Genomic DNA, 13245 nt, shown 5'->3' with positions numbered 1-13245 from the left:
TATTTCCAAGGAAAAGGATTGTTTCTTCCGGGTGTACTTTTGTCTTTCATAATTTCTGTCAGGATTACTATAATTACAGGCAGTTATGTTGCTCTTCTTTTTGGTAGATTATTTGTAGGCATGCTGAAACAAGTCATTCTTCTTAATTTCATTATCTGTTTTCACATAGGAATTTAAGAAAACTGAGTTTTATAACAGCTTTCAAGTGTTTGAAAAACAGGATAATAGACAAAGAGTTAATGCAAGGGCTTTCACTTCTAATATTCTAAATAAGAGTAACTTCAGTTGAGATACATTGTAATAATACTGACATTTGCTTTGGGGTAGTCTCATAATGGACATGTGACAAAATTTTGGTCTTTGGGATGTTTGTTAATGCCTGCTTATTTATGGTGTCTGGCTAATATTCTTTGATTTAGACATGGTCACTGTGACCTAAGGCGTTGTATTTGTAAGATAGAATTTTCTCGACACTAGAAGTAACTGTTCTGTGTCTGAGTTGCTAAATAGGGAAGTCTTGCATTTCGTTCTAGTAAAATTATTCGTAATAGATTTGATGACAATTTCTCCTTACCCTTCCTACTCTCAATTTTTTCCTCAAAATCAAAAGTATATTTTGAGTTTGTAGTACGCTTAATGTTCATACTTTCTGCCATTTCTTACTTATTAGTACATGCACTTTCTGTTGATTTTGGGTAGGTTTGCCATATAGCCTATGTGTGTATCTCAGACAGCAGAAGTAGTTCCTTTGTCTCTCAAATACTATTCCTTTTGTTTTAGTCCAGGGTATATATGCTGGCCACATACTCTTGTATGTGTATCCTCTCTCTCTTCCTATGAGCGTGTAAGTTGGAATTCACAAGCGGGGAGTCCAAAAAGTGATTTGAATTAGAAGAGTGAAGTTCATCACGTACTGAGTATAGTCTTCTAGAATTCTGCACTGTGGCCTTCATATGTGGAAAAGGTACTACATTGGACTTGACGATCTTGACAAGTCTTTTCCAGCTTAAATGATTCTATTAGAGATGAGGTGGTGAAGTCTGATTTGTGTGTGTGCTCGTGGGTATACAGGGCCATATATAAAGGATATATTGTTCTGCTCTGTTGTATTATGGGAAAAGATTTATGCTTTCTTTCACAGAGGGAGTTCTTTAAGGTCTGGAAATGGAGAGGGAAAATCAAATCTGCTTTCCAGTAAGGAAGTAAAAGACTGTTGGAGAAGTAGTGCTTTGACAGCTCTTACTCTGACAGCAAATTATATGCCTCCAGAGAGTCCATTACAGTGAGCTCCTTCAGAGCACTAGTATTGCAAAGGAGCTTCTGGCTTTTGTAACAGAGAAAAGGGAGTGAATAAAGCTTGAGCATGAAAATCGTTCTTTTGTAAGGAGGAAATTAGCTACTGGTTCTGTAAACATTTCTATACAAATTCCATGGTGTGTGCTTTGTATTTATGCAAAGACTATTCAAATGCATAAGGTCATATGAAACCTACTTATATCACAGAATGGCTCGTGCTGGAAGGGACATTAAAGATCACCCACTTCCAACCCTCTGCCATAGGCAGGGATGCCACCCACTAGATCAGGCTGCAAAGAGCCTCATCTAACCCTGGCCTTGAACACCTCCAGGGACGGGGCATCCACAGCTTCTCTGGGCAACCTCTTCCAGGGCCTCACCACCCTCTGAGTGGTGAGAAGGATTTCCTCCTAACATCTAATCCAAATCTCCTCTCTTTTAGTTTAAACCCCGTTTTCCATTCATTATCTGCCCGAGCAAGAAGTTGGTCTCCATCTCTTTTGATAAGCTCCCTTTAGGTATTGAAAGGCTGCAGTGAGGTCACCCCAGAGACTTTTTTTCTGTAGGCTGAACATTCCCAGCTCTCTCAGCCTTTCTTCACAGAGGAGGTGCTCCAGCCCTCTGATCATCTTTGTATCCCTTCTCTGGACCCGCTCTAACAGCCCCACATCCCTCTTGTGCTGGGGGTCCCAGCCCTGGACGCAGCACTCCAGGTGGGGCCTCACAAGGGCGGAGCAGAGGGGCACAATCACCTCCCTCTACCTGCTGGCCACCCCTCTGTTGGTGCAGCCCAGGACGCAGTTGGCCTTCTGGGCTGCAGGCACCCACTGCTGGCTCATGTCGAGCTTTTCGTCCACCAGAACCCCCAAGTCCTTCTCCGCAGGGCTGCTCTCAAGGAGTTCTTCTCCCAGTCTGTGCTCCTCTCTGGGATTGCCCTGGCCCAGGTGCAGCACCTTGCACTGGGACTCGTTGAACCTCATTAGGTTCACATGGGCCCGCTTCTCCAGCCTGTCCAGGTCCCTCTGGATGGCATCCCTTCCTTCTGTTGTGTGACTGCACCACTCAGCTTGGTGTCATCTGCTAACTTGCTGAGGGTGCACTCGATCCCACTATGTGATTGATAAAGATACTAAACAGTACCTGTCCCAAGACAGACTTCTACTTCTCAGTTATTTTTCTGACCTCATTCATAACAAGATTTTTTTCATAAATACCTGTGAAATCATGATCATTCTCATCAACTCTGTTATTCTGTTCAACAGAACAGTTGATAGAGATGATGGAGTCTATGCTTTACAGTCTGTGCTTTATATGCTGACCAGAATTCTTTACTTTTGTAGTATCTTCCATCTGTGTCAGCTGGGAGTTCTTTAGTATTACTTCAAGTGGTTCTTCACAAATTTATAGCCATATACCTGCACTGATCTTTGTTTTCCTTAGCTAGTTATTTTAACTCATATTTTCTAAAATGATTGAAATTCAAAAAGGGAAAAATTAAAGAATAAGCTACATTGAGGAGGAAGGTAGATTTAAGGACTATCCAACCATGAACTCATACAAGAAAAGTAGCTCCCCACACAACCTGCTAGTATTTCTTTTTCTAAGATACAGTATTGAAAGAAGATTATTTAAGTCATCATTTTCTGTGGATATGGTCTTGATTCATTCCCCTCCCTTCTTCCCTTCCATCTGTTAATAATGTTTTTCTCCAAACTAGAAATCTCTTAAAGCAATTATACTGGAATATATACTATAAACATAGTTACTCTTCAGACAGCAGTATAAATAGTAAAAAAAAAAAATAATAAATAAATAAGTCCCGTTCCTTTTCTATTGAATCAGTATCTCTGTCTTATTATTGTGTACATTTTACAGCAGTGTTTTTGACTTCCTTGTTTTAAAATCCAGTAAAAATGTTTTTTGGACATACAGCCTTGGAATAACCGTTAAAAAAAAATAAAACCACACAACCCTTCTTTTGCAATAAATAAGATCACACAAATGGCATTATTTCAGCAATGGTTGTTTTCAATTATAACTTGGCATTAAGAGAAATCTTTGATTTGACTTCCCTGAACTTCAGAAGAGTTACCATCTGTTTTTGGACTTTGTGATTTAGTTCCGTTATTATTTTTAAAGCTGTATCACTAGCACAAAATAATGAAGGGAAGCAGTAAACAGGACTATGCTGACCCCAAACAAAGGTTTTTTAATAAGAAACGAATTATCCAGCTTCAAAGGTTTTTATATGTAGACCTATTTACATGGTGTAGGGATGGATTTTTGCATTGATTATTGACATGTCTGTACAGGACAGATCTGTGCTACAGTTTTTTTTGCTGGCATTGTATTTCCAACAGTGCAAAGGTCAGATGGCAGGAAAAACATTAAGTATTCCTGTTACCACTACTGGAGAATGCCGTAAAATTGCCCACGTTCTTCATTTTGCAGCAGTTTGCAATTTCCAAGACTAAAGAAAAAATAAACCGTAGAAACATGGACTCATTCAGGTTGGAAAAGACTTCTAAGATCATCTAGCCCAACCTTTAATGTAGCACTGAAGTCCACCATTAAACCCTGCTGCTAAGTTCCACATCTCCCTGTTTCTTGAAGTCCTCCAGGGGTCGTGACTCAACCACTTCCCTGGGCAGCCCGTTCCAATGCCGCACGACCCTTTCAGTGAAGAAATTTCTCCTCATATCCAACCTGAACCTCCCCTGGTGCAACTTGAGGCCATTTCCCCTCGTCTTATCACTTGGTGCTTGGGAGAAGAGCCCAATCCCCCACCTCACTACAACCTCCTTTAAGGCAGTAGTAAAGTACAATGAGGTCTTCCCTGAGCCTCCTTTTCTCCAGGCCAAACAACCCCAGCTCCCTCAGCTGCTCCTCCTAAGACTTGTTCTCGAGAACACTTTTACACCTAAATGTACATGTTCCATTGTGAAACACTTTAATGATGACTGATAGTGAAGTGCACACAGCTAGCTTTTTCTGAAGAGTATGATTACAGTGTAACAGTTTTTTTCTCCAGCATTGAGGCCTGTGTTGTTTTCCTGTGCTTTTGCAATGGCACTTGAGAAAGCAAGTGCGCTTATTTCCTGCAGCCTGGCTTCATGTTCAAAGGGACACTCAGCACATCGATTCTTAATGTAGAAAATCAGCGTGATGATGAAATGTCTAAGCACTAGAAACCCAACATTGCTGTGACAAGTGCTAAGAGCAGGACTGCCTCTGGATGTATTTCTTGCTAGGTTTTACTGCATTTTCCTGGTGCTGCTACAGGTATTAGTCTGTTTTTTTGGTGAAAAGTAAAAAGTAAACAAACAAAACGAAAACACAACCAACCAACCACCACTACCAAAAAGCAACAAAAAAGCTGTGTCAACAGCACCTGAACACGCTGGAGAATCTTGCTTTCTTCTCACAATCCACCTGGTACAAGTATTTATCTGTTGATGGTGTTCCCCTTTTCCCTCCACCATTTCTATATGGTGTTAAGTCAGTAGTTCTTCCATGTGGATTTTTAACTCTGGACAGTATGATGTCTTTAGAGCAGATATTTTTGGCAAACACTAAATTTCTGGAAGGGCGCTCCTTTTTAAAAGTTCCTAGTGACCAAATATTGTGTACAGAGTAACTCCTTCAGAGTTTCCTTACTGTTTACTGAAGCAAAAATGAAACCCGTTCCATTCCATATATCATTATTATCATTAGTTTGCATTGTTGCAAGCTGTTTGCTCTTCTTGCTAAAGCAGACAGTTGTCTTAATTGTGCTTGATGTTTGTAGTAATTTGTATTTCTTAACAGCAACTAAAAATAGCGGAAGACACTGAGTGCTAAAACCACAGTAATTTGCAGATTTTGTTCTCTTTTGCCCCTCTTCTAGGGCTGTCAGTGGTAGACTTCAGTTTGTTTTCATATACTGCATTTTTCCCGTCATTTTGGAACATGTAATTGTCATGAACTGAGCCAGCAGTGGTTTTGCTGCCTGTTCCCCTTTGCAATCAACGCTTGTTTGAAAAAGAATGCAAAACCATTGCATGCCTTGCATATTCTACCTGGCATTAAAGAAGAAATTCCCAGGTTTTTTCTTGGATATTGGAAAATTCACAAGAGAAATTAACAATAGTGTCTCTTGGTCGTACTGGATATGAAGAGAAAGGTAGGTATGAGAAATGTACCAGATAAATCTGCCCTGACAGAATGTATATTCCTATCTCCGGGTCCACTGCCAGTGTCTCTTCTGAGGAACCATTGAAGTTAAGGGAGGGTTTGCAGGTCTTAAGTTCTGTTTACTTATCTTTGCAGGGTGTAAAGGACATAGAGCTTGACTGTCAAATATTACTTGTTCATTTATTTTGTTCAGCTAGTATCTGTAGTCACAAAAGTATTGAGATGACACTCTAAAGTAAAGACCAACACCTGTTCTTGCAGGCAGCCATGTAATAAACTTCTTTAACTCAGGAGACTATCTGAAAGGATTTTCTGCCTTGTCTACTGCTAGAGAAAAGCTTCTGTAAAACATTCAGGCTTTGCTGGATGCAGATCTTATTCTCATTTCAATCCTAATCATTCATAACTGGCTTCTTTGTGAGTGGTTTACCAATAGCCTGGTTTTGAAGAGGACCTGATAAAGAGAACTGCCAGGGCAATTAGTTTGGCTAGGTAAGCTAGCCAAAGGGTAGCTTTGCCAGGAGGATCTCCTGAGGATGATTTTTACCAAGGGCAAGGTAGGGTTTTCCTTCATAGGGATATATATCTGGCGTGCTGTGTTTATTTTGGGTATGTTATACTTAAGTTGTTCCTTTCCCATCTTGGTGCTATCTATTTAAAGCAGCGATCATGTAGGCTCTCAAATTTCATTTTCAAAGGTATGAGACAAGTTTCTGGTTTGTCTTGTAAGATAGTTTCTTTGTTATTTGTATAGTACTTTTTTGTAGTCATCCTCTGCACTGGTTTGATTTAGCTCTGTTGGACTGATTGGAACTTCAGACTGTTGTGAAATTACCACACTTGAATCCTCTGTACCTGTGCTGGTATTATTCTAGTGTTGCAGAAATCTATTTCTTAGGCTTTTTCAAGCTGCAATTTCTTTTTTTCTTCTTTTTTCTTTTTTCTTTTTTCTTTTTTCTTTTTTCTTTTTTCTTTTTTCTTTTTTTTTTTTTTTCTGTTACCATTCTGGTGATCTGGTGACTAACAATCATTCTAAGGTGGTTTTCCTACTACTCAAGCAAACCTCGGAAATACAGCAAAAAAAAATCATGTTAGTAGCCCCATGTATATCCGCCTTTCACATTATGCTGTTGAATTGCATCCCTTTTCTTCAGAACAACAGCTCTCAAGTTCAATCAGTTCCTCTTGTGTAACATCCCCATACTGCTTTGGTTTTACACTGCCTTGCATTGTTTGAGCAGCATGCTCATCTCTACGCACCCAGATTTTGCACCATGATTGTTAACAAAATGATAGTCTTGGTACTTACTGCGTTCAGCCTTGGAGGAACTGTCATGACCTTTCTGCACACCAGGACTTCTGCTTTTAACATTTTATCTTTTTCTAGCTCCCCATTTACCAGTTCGTCTGTAAAAACTTTACAGTTTTTCTGCCAACCCTCATTTTTTCCGGCTGTACTGATGGTTTTCTGTAGGTCAAAATGTATGTACACCTGCTTCTATTGCAGCTGTTTGAAAAGTCCACATATCTCAGCAAGAATTTGCCTGATGTGTCTTAACTTTGGCAAATGTGCCTTGGTTTTCTTGTTTGTCTCCATGACATTGATTATTCTTTCAAATGGCACTCTGAAGCCTTGGTTTCCCTGCAAACAAGCACTGCATTTGTTACTCAAAGTCGTGTAAACAGCTTGATAGACGAGTTTTCAAACAGCCTAGCCATACTTGTAAATATCCATGCTAGTTCTTTTGGTTTTCTGGGGTGATACTATCTAAACTTCACACTCTGCCCTACCCAGCTGCACACACCAAAGCTCTTTTCGTTTGTGCTTCTAGGCTGATAGTGGTAATTTCCATTACCATAGCTCCGATCTCTGTCAGTCTGCAGCTGTCATTGTTGCCATCAAAACTGGCAGCAGAAAGTGTTTGTTCTGTTTTGGCCTTGATGCAAATTCCCACTAGAACAAATTAGAGCACGGTACCCATATCGAAATCCAATTTAAGGGGCTGGATATCACTAGCTGATTGTGTGCAGTAACTATAGAACTTGCCTTCTTGAAAGTACTTTTGACTCTGATAAATTTTCCTTTATTCATACTGACTTATTTCTCGTAGTGGGCTATGTGCCCAAAGATTTACATTTTACTTCTCCTTGACCATTTCAGTTAGTCTACTGAATAATATTGCTTCTTCCTACAAATCTTTCCTGTTCTTTGCAGTCTGTCATTATTCTTTGTTTCTCTGTTCTTCCCAAGTGGCACATGTTCTTCAATGCAGGCGTTTGAGTTAGGGTTGCTGTTTCATTGTGCTCATATTTGCCCAGTGTTTTTCTTGACCAGTCAGACTGTAGCCATTGGGGTTTGAAGTTTGGTTGATAGAGGAAGTCTGGTGGAAGAAGTAACTAGGAACCCTCATGCCTGCAATATTTCTAAAACCTCTCTGAAGTGCTGGTATTTGTTTACTTTTTAGATCCCCCATTCCCAGATGTAGAATTTGTTGCAGCAAAAGGTTCTCCACCCTTGCTCAGACTCCGGAAAGCAGAAGATCGAAATGGGCCGATCAGGTTTGTCTACGAGCACTCATTAATCTTTCAAGAAACATTCTGCAGATTTATGTTACTTGCATATTGGAGATTTTTGTTTGGATTAGATTTTTTTGTTGTTGTTAGTAATGGGAGAAAAGTTGAGCTGTAACTCCCAGTTTTGCCTCCCTTAGCAGAATATTTGGCTAAAGACTTCTCTACTTTCTGGACCGAAAGTCTGTTTTTGATAATTCTGAGTTCTCAGTGTTGTTTTTTTTCCCCCCTTATACACGGTAAAGTCACACTAGACTTTTATCGATGCATCCAAGAGCAATACAACCCCTGTAATTTTTGTTTTCCAGTGAAGTCATGCAGCCAGAATTTTTTTTTTCTAGGACACAGAGGCAATTTAGAACAGTCTGTATTTATGCGTATGCTGAAGTAGTATTTTCACATTAAAGTATTACTACCAAAATACATTTCTAGAGAAAAAGGTTTTATATCTTGCTAAGTGCTGTTTGTGAAAGAAAGAGAAGGTAGTTGTAACTCAAAAATATATATATTTTCGGTAAAGCAGAAAACATTTGAAAGCTGATAATATATCGGGAAATGACTAAGTGTAACAGCTGTAACAATGACTCTTCGTACTTTTGAATACCGTAAACAAAACATTGTTTTGAGAGGTTTGGAGACAGATGTAATTAATTTTGTACAAATGGTATCTGTCCTCTCCTTGAAACAGAAAAATTCTTGTTTCTCAGAAATTAGGCATTGTTTTTAGAGGCCAGTGATGTCTTCTGTTTTGCAGATGAACTTAAGTGTAAGGTGAGAGAAGCAAAAGGTAGCCTGCAATAACTTGGTTTGATGCTCTTCTGAGTATGAATGGACATGTTAATTTGCATGTGACAAGGAGTCCCGGGTTTAAACTGTGCATGCATTTATTTCAAAATGCAAGGGAACACTCACAGAGAAATATTTCAGTACAAGAAGAATTTGTATTGGAAATTGATTAAAAGCAGTTAAAAGGCTGTATGTAGAAAACATAATATGAAAATGTAATGAATATTTGTTGTTTATTATATTGAACTGAGGGCTAATGTTTACTTTTTTTTGTTTCACTCTAGTCTTTATCAAGTGATTGTGCTTCCTCTGGGTTTGCAAAGTACTTTTATTTGTGACTCCTTTGCTGCTGCAACTTTCTTTAGCAACACCACTGACACTAAGGGATATGTAGCAGCTGAATTTCAGGCGAAGGATGTTGCTGATAACATGCCAGTTGCTCTTGGAGACAGACATTACTACGGAAAGTTTTATAATGCTCCTTTAAAGCTGGGAAACGAGTACTGTGTTTTTTTGAGAATAATAAGCGAGTGGAATAAGGTAATGGATGTTCTAAAACCTTTTCTTTATACCAGTTGAATGAAGTGTTGCTGGGGAAAAAAAAAGGAAAACGTTAGCTCTGTGTTAAATTTTTATGATGCTGTTTGACAGAATTAGATTAAATCTGAAGCCTCTTTAAATAACTCCTGTAATTCCATACAGATATTTATCTCATTGTAACATTGGAGCAGCTCTGGATGCCAAAAGGCAAACAATAGAAAGAGCTAAATATGAAGGGCCATCTCTTCCCTGCACAATTGAGGGTGTCTATTAGGCGAGAACTTGGTGAAAGAGATTAGTGTGAAAATCTGAAAATCTCTCCTTAGCAATGAAAAATTCTCTCAGTTTTGAATTGTAAGTTATATTCCAGTTCTCCAAGTGATAAGGGAAAAGTATATTTTGACATGTGTGTTACCTTCTGAACAACAGAGAATGTCAACTCTATCTCCTTTGAGGAAGGTTGGTTGGTTGGTTGGAAAAACCATGCTACTAGCATTTTTTTATTTTATTTTTTTACATTTTAAGGTAAATATGTATTTTATTTAGAAACAAAATGTTTCTTAACTATAGGTTTCTCTCAGCTGTTCAGTGTTCCAGTGTTTTGCCTCCCACAATGTCATTATGCCACTAGTTTTCCAGTCATTATCCATCTCAATGGTCAAGAGGTTGTCAGTCTTACGGCCTCAGCAGTAGGTAGTTTTTCTCCCATGCACTGTAATTTTCACATGCATATAGTTCGTGAATGTCAAATATAAAAACGAAATAAACCACCACCTACTAAACAAAAAATACCCAAAACACCTAAAAGTTGTCTCAGCCTGCTGTCCATAACATGAAAATAGAGTTCTGGGGCCTTGTGTATGCAGCATGAAGCAAGGAAGCAGGCAAAAATTCATCTGTGAGTCACTTGTAAATAATTCTGTGTAATTTTGGATGCCTACACCCAAATCTGAATAAGTGAATACAGCTTCTGGTAAGAAATGTAACTGTTTCAGTCCAAACTGAGTGAAATAAAGCAAGTACATGTAAGAGCTGTTGCTGATATTTATTAATCAGTGCGAAGTATGTAGTTGGTTTTTTTTGTGCAATCTACTTTAATAATAGCCCAGGAAGTTTTGTAGCACAGACAACTTGGTTTCTGATCCTGATACAAGTCTGTTACTTGTCATAAATTTTTAACTATTTGCGTGAGGCAGTAAGTAGAGAAATGACATCTAAAGACATTTGGTTCAGGAGAAGTAAGCCCAAAATATTCCAGACTTTGGATGTCAGACTGTATTTTTTAGAAGAATTTACTCCGTGGAGCAGGATTGTTATGGACAGAAGTATATAAAAGTTTAGCCTGTCTAAGCTTTCCTAAATAAGTCTGAGCTCAGTTTATACATCGTAGGGTTTTACATATTGGTTTCCCCAGCTCTTTTCCTTTGATGTTTTCTTTTACTGGGGAACATTACTTATTATTATTTGTGTTGAGGCTTTTCCTGCACATGACAGTGCAGATTGCTTAAGCAGCTCTGCAAGCTGTTTGTTGAACTGCTTCTAAGTTACATTCTTATTCTCTTTGATATAGAATATTTCCTGTTTTTTTTCATCTTCAGCATTGCCAGACATATTTTCTAGGCCACCAATTTAATGGAATATTAATACTTTTATTTGTAGAAGTCACTCTTGGCTTCCTTTCATTACACATTCACACACACACATTGGCTTCCTTTCATTACACAGAACACATTAGCTCCCTAATATACACTTTCCTGTATGGCTTTTCTTAATAAATACAGTACATAAGTTATAACAGTTACAAATCATCATTGGGGTTGAAAAGACCAGACAACTTTCATTCCCGTCCCTTCTTCTTCGAAATGGAACATTTTCTTTTAACTCATAAGTATGGTTTGTCTTCAGTTCTCACGCCACCGTATTTTGTTCAACTGTTGGTATTAGAGAAGTTCCAGGAATTCAGAATTCTAAATTGAAGTCTGCTGGGTGCTGAGAATTTCTGAGAGTCTGATCACTAAAGTGACTGAATTTGGACTCTAAAATTGCATATTTAAAAGTCTTTCTAAAATACGATCTTTAATTGGCCCTCAGTTATTATCACATCTGAAATCAGGGCACTTTACTGCGAGAGTGACAGAGCACTGGGACAGGCTGCCCAAAGAGGTTGTGGAGTCTCCTTCTCTGGAGATATTCAAAACCCGCCTGGATGCCATCCTGTGCAACATGCTCTCGGTGATCCTACTCAACAGGGGAATTGGACTGGATGATCTTCAGAGGTTCCTTCCAACCTCAGCCTGTGATTCTATGCCTACATTTCTACTTGAATACAGCCAAAGTGCCTTCTGGCTCAAGGTCCCTTCATGCTGAGAATGGTATATTTTGTGTCATACATGCTACAAAATCATGGCTAGGTTGTGATTTTTTTATCGCCGTTATTCCTCCATATACCCAACATATCTTCTTCGTAGCAAAGGTGGGAAAATCAGCTCAGATAAAATTTTGTGGACATGGTAAGGACAAGTAAGCTATTCTGTCATACTGAGTTCACTTTCATTTATCATTTTCTCATATTTGGAAGCCCTGAGAAAGCTGTCTGCTGTGTGGTTTTTATTTCCTGCTTATTTTTCAAGGTGGAGGACCAGAAATGCATATTTCAGTTGTGCAAGACATTCAGATGTGTTAAAAGGCTGATCATATTATATGAAGAGATCATTGGGAGTGTAAAAGGAAGTCAGGACGTTAGAGATAATAGAAATTACCATTTTTCATATTGATGAATTTGGCAATTAGAATATAGGAATGATGGAGACAAGGGGATGGTTTGGGAACAGACAAGGAAAAACACTACTTCCAAGGGTGGACAATTTGTTCCACTTAAGTGTTGTTCTCTGTAAAGGATGTTTCTAATCAAATAACTCAGCCCCATGTGGTACCTATTTTTGTCTCCAGTGATTACTTTATGGATTCCATGCTGTGCAAAGAGCCAAGGCTCAAAGTGAAGGGCCAGAACTAAAAAAGGTGCTTCGAGGTTAAAATTATTTGAGATTAATTTCTTTAGTATAACTTTTGTTCAGCCTCAGTCTTCAGGGTCAACATCAGCTGTTTTGGAGCGAACAGTTTATTCATGTAAAAAGTAAGAGTACTACTGTGAAAGGTGAAGGTAACTCCGTTCTGTAACATGCAGTATTTTCAATAAAAATCTGAGGGATTTTTTTAAAAAAATTAATCAAAAATGGCCACTGCTGGCAGAAAAGTTTGTTAAAACTAGTTCAATAAGAAATCAGCTAAGAAAAGTGTATGTGTACAAGATGTTTTCTCTTTTCTCCAGAAGTCTTTTAAGTGTTCATCTCTGAAAGGAGTTTCTATCCCCAGTTTAACTGGTTTCAGTGTAGAAAGCTGAATACCAAGGTTGAAATCTGGAGTTTGAGATCCATGGATGCTTGAGTATTTGCAGGAGTAATTTAACTAATAATTTTCTGGAAGGGTGTTGAGGTTTACTGTTGTGACCAGCTGCTAATTCATTAAAGAAAGGGATTGTAATTTGATTTCGTGTGAAGTGTAGGTCAGTGAACTTCACTGCAGGGATTCCTGGGAGCTCTCTAACTTCTCTTACAGGCAGGAGAGCACTGATTTCCTGCAAACCAGAGGATGTGGCAGAGGCAGCTATCTCAAGATGATGGCACTTATATGAATGCTTGCCAGAATCTGGCATTTGGTTTTAAATCCACCCCATAATATTTATTCTGATTCTCCTAATAGGATTCCCTTTGTTAGTGTTTTGTCATTTTAAATAACCAGAAAATTCTGTATAAAAAATATTTTAAGAAGCACTGAAATTCCACACTTCTTCATGCCAACACACAAAAGGAAAATTATGCA

The 13245-nt window shown here is 38.6% G+C and overlaps 1 protein-coding gene across 5 annotated transcripts in view; it reads left to right on the top strand.

The window, feature by feature from the left end:
• Positions 1 to 13245, top strand: part of SUSD1 (sushi domain containing 1) — a 47580-nt gene that overhangs the window by 27419 nt on the left and 6916 nt on the right. For 3 of the 5 annotated variants that reach the window (XM_080573337.1, XM_080573339.1, XM_080573338.1), the window contains 2 exons: positions 7935 to 8028; positions 9111 to 9366. In XM_080573337.1, coding sequence (XP_080429463.1) covers positions 7935 to 8028; positions 9111 to 9366 — 350 coding nt within the window. Of the gene's footprint in view, positions 1 to 780; positions 965 to 5182; positions 5459 to 7934; positions 8029 to 9110; positions 9367 to 13245 lie in introns of those variants that run through there. The other 2 variants (XR_013943324.1, XR_013943325.1) reach the window with 2 other exon arrangements.

The sequence above is a fragment of the Anser brachyrhynchus genome, assembly GCF_964034855.1.
Source record: "Anser brachyrhynchus genome assembly, chromosome: Z".
NCBI lineage: Eukaryota > Metazoa > Chordata > Aves > Anseriformes > Anatidae > Anser > Anser brachyrhynchus.
The sequence above is the reverse complement of the archived record's forward strand: the minus strand, read 5'-3'. Positions and strand labels throughout refer to the sequence as shown.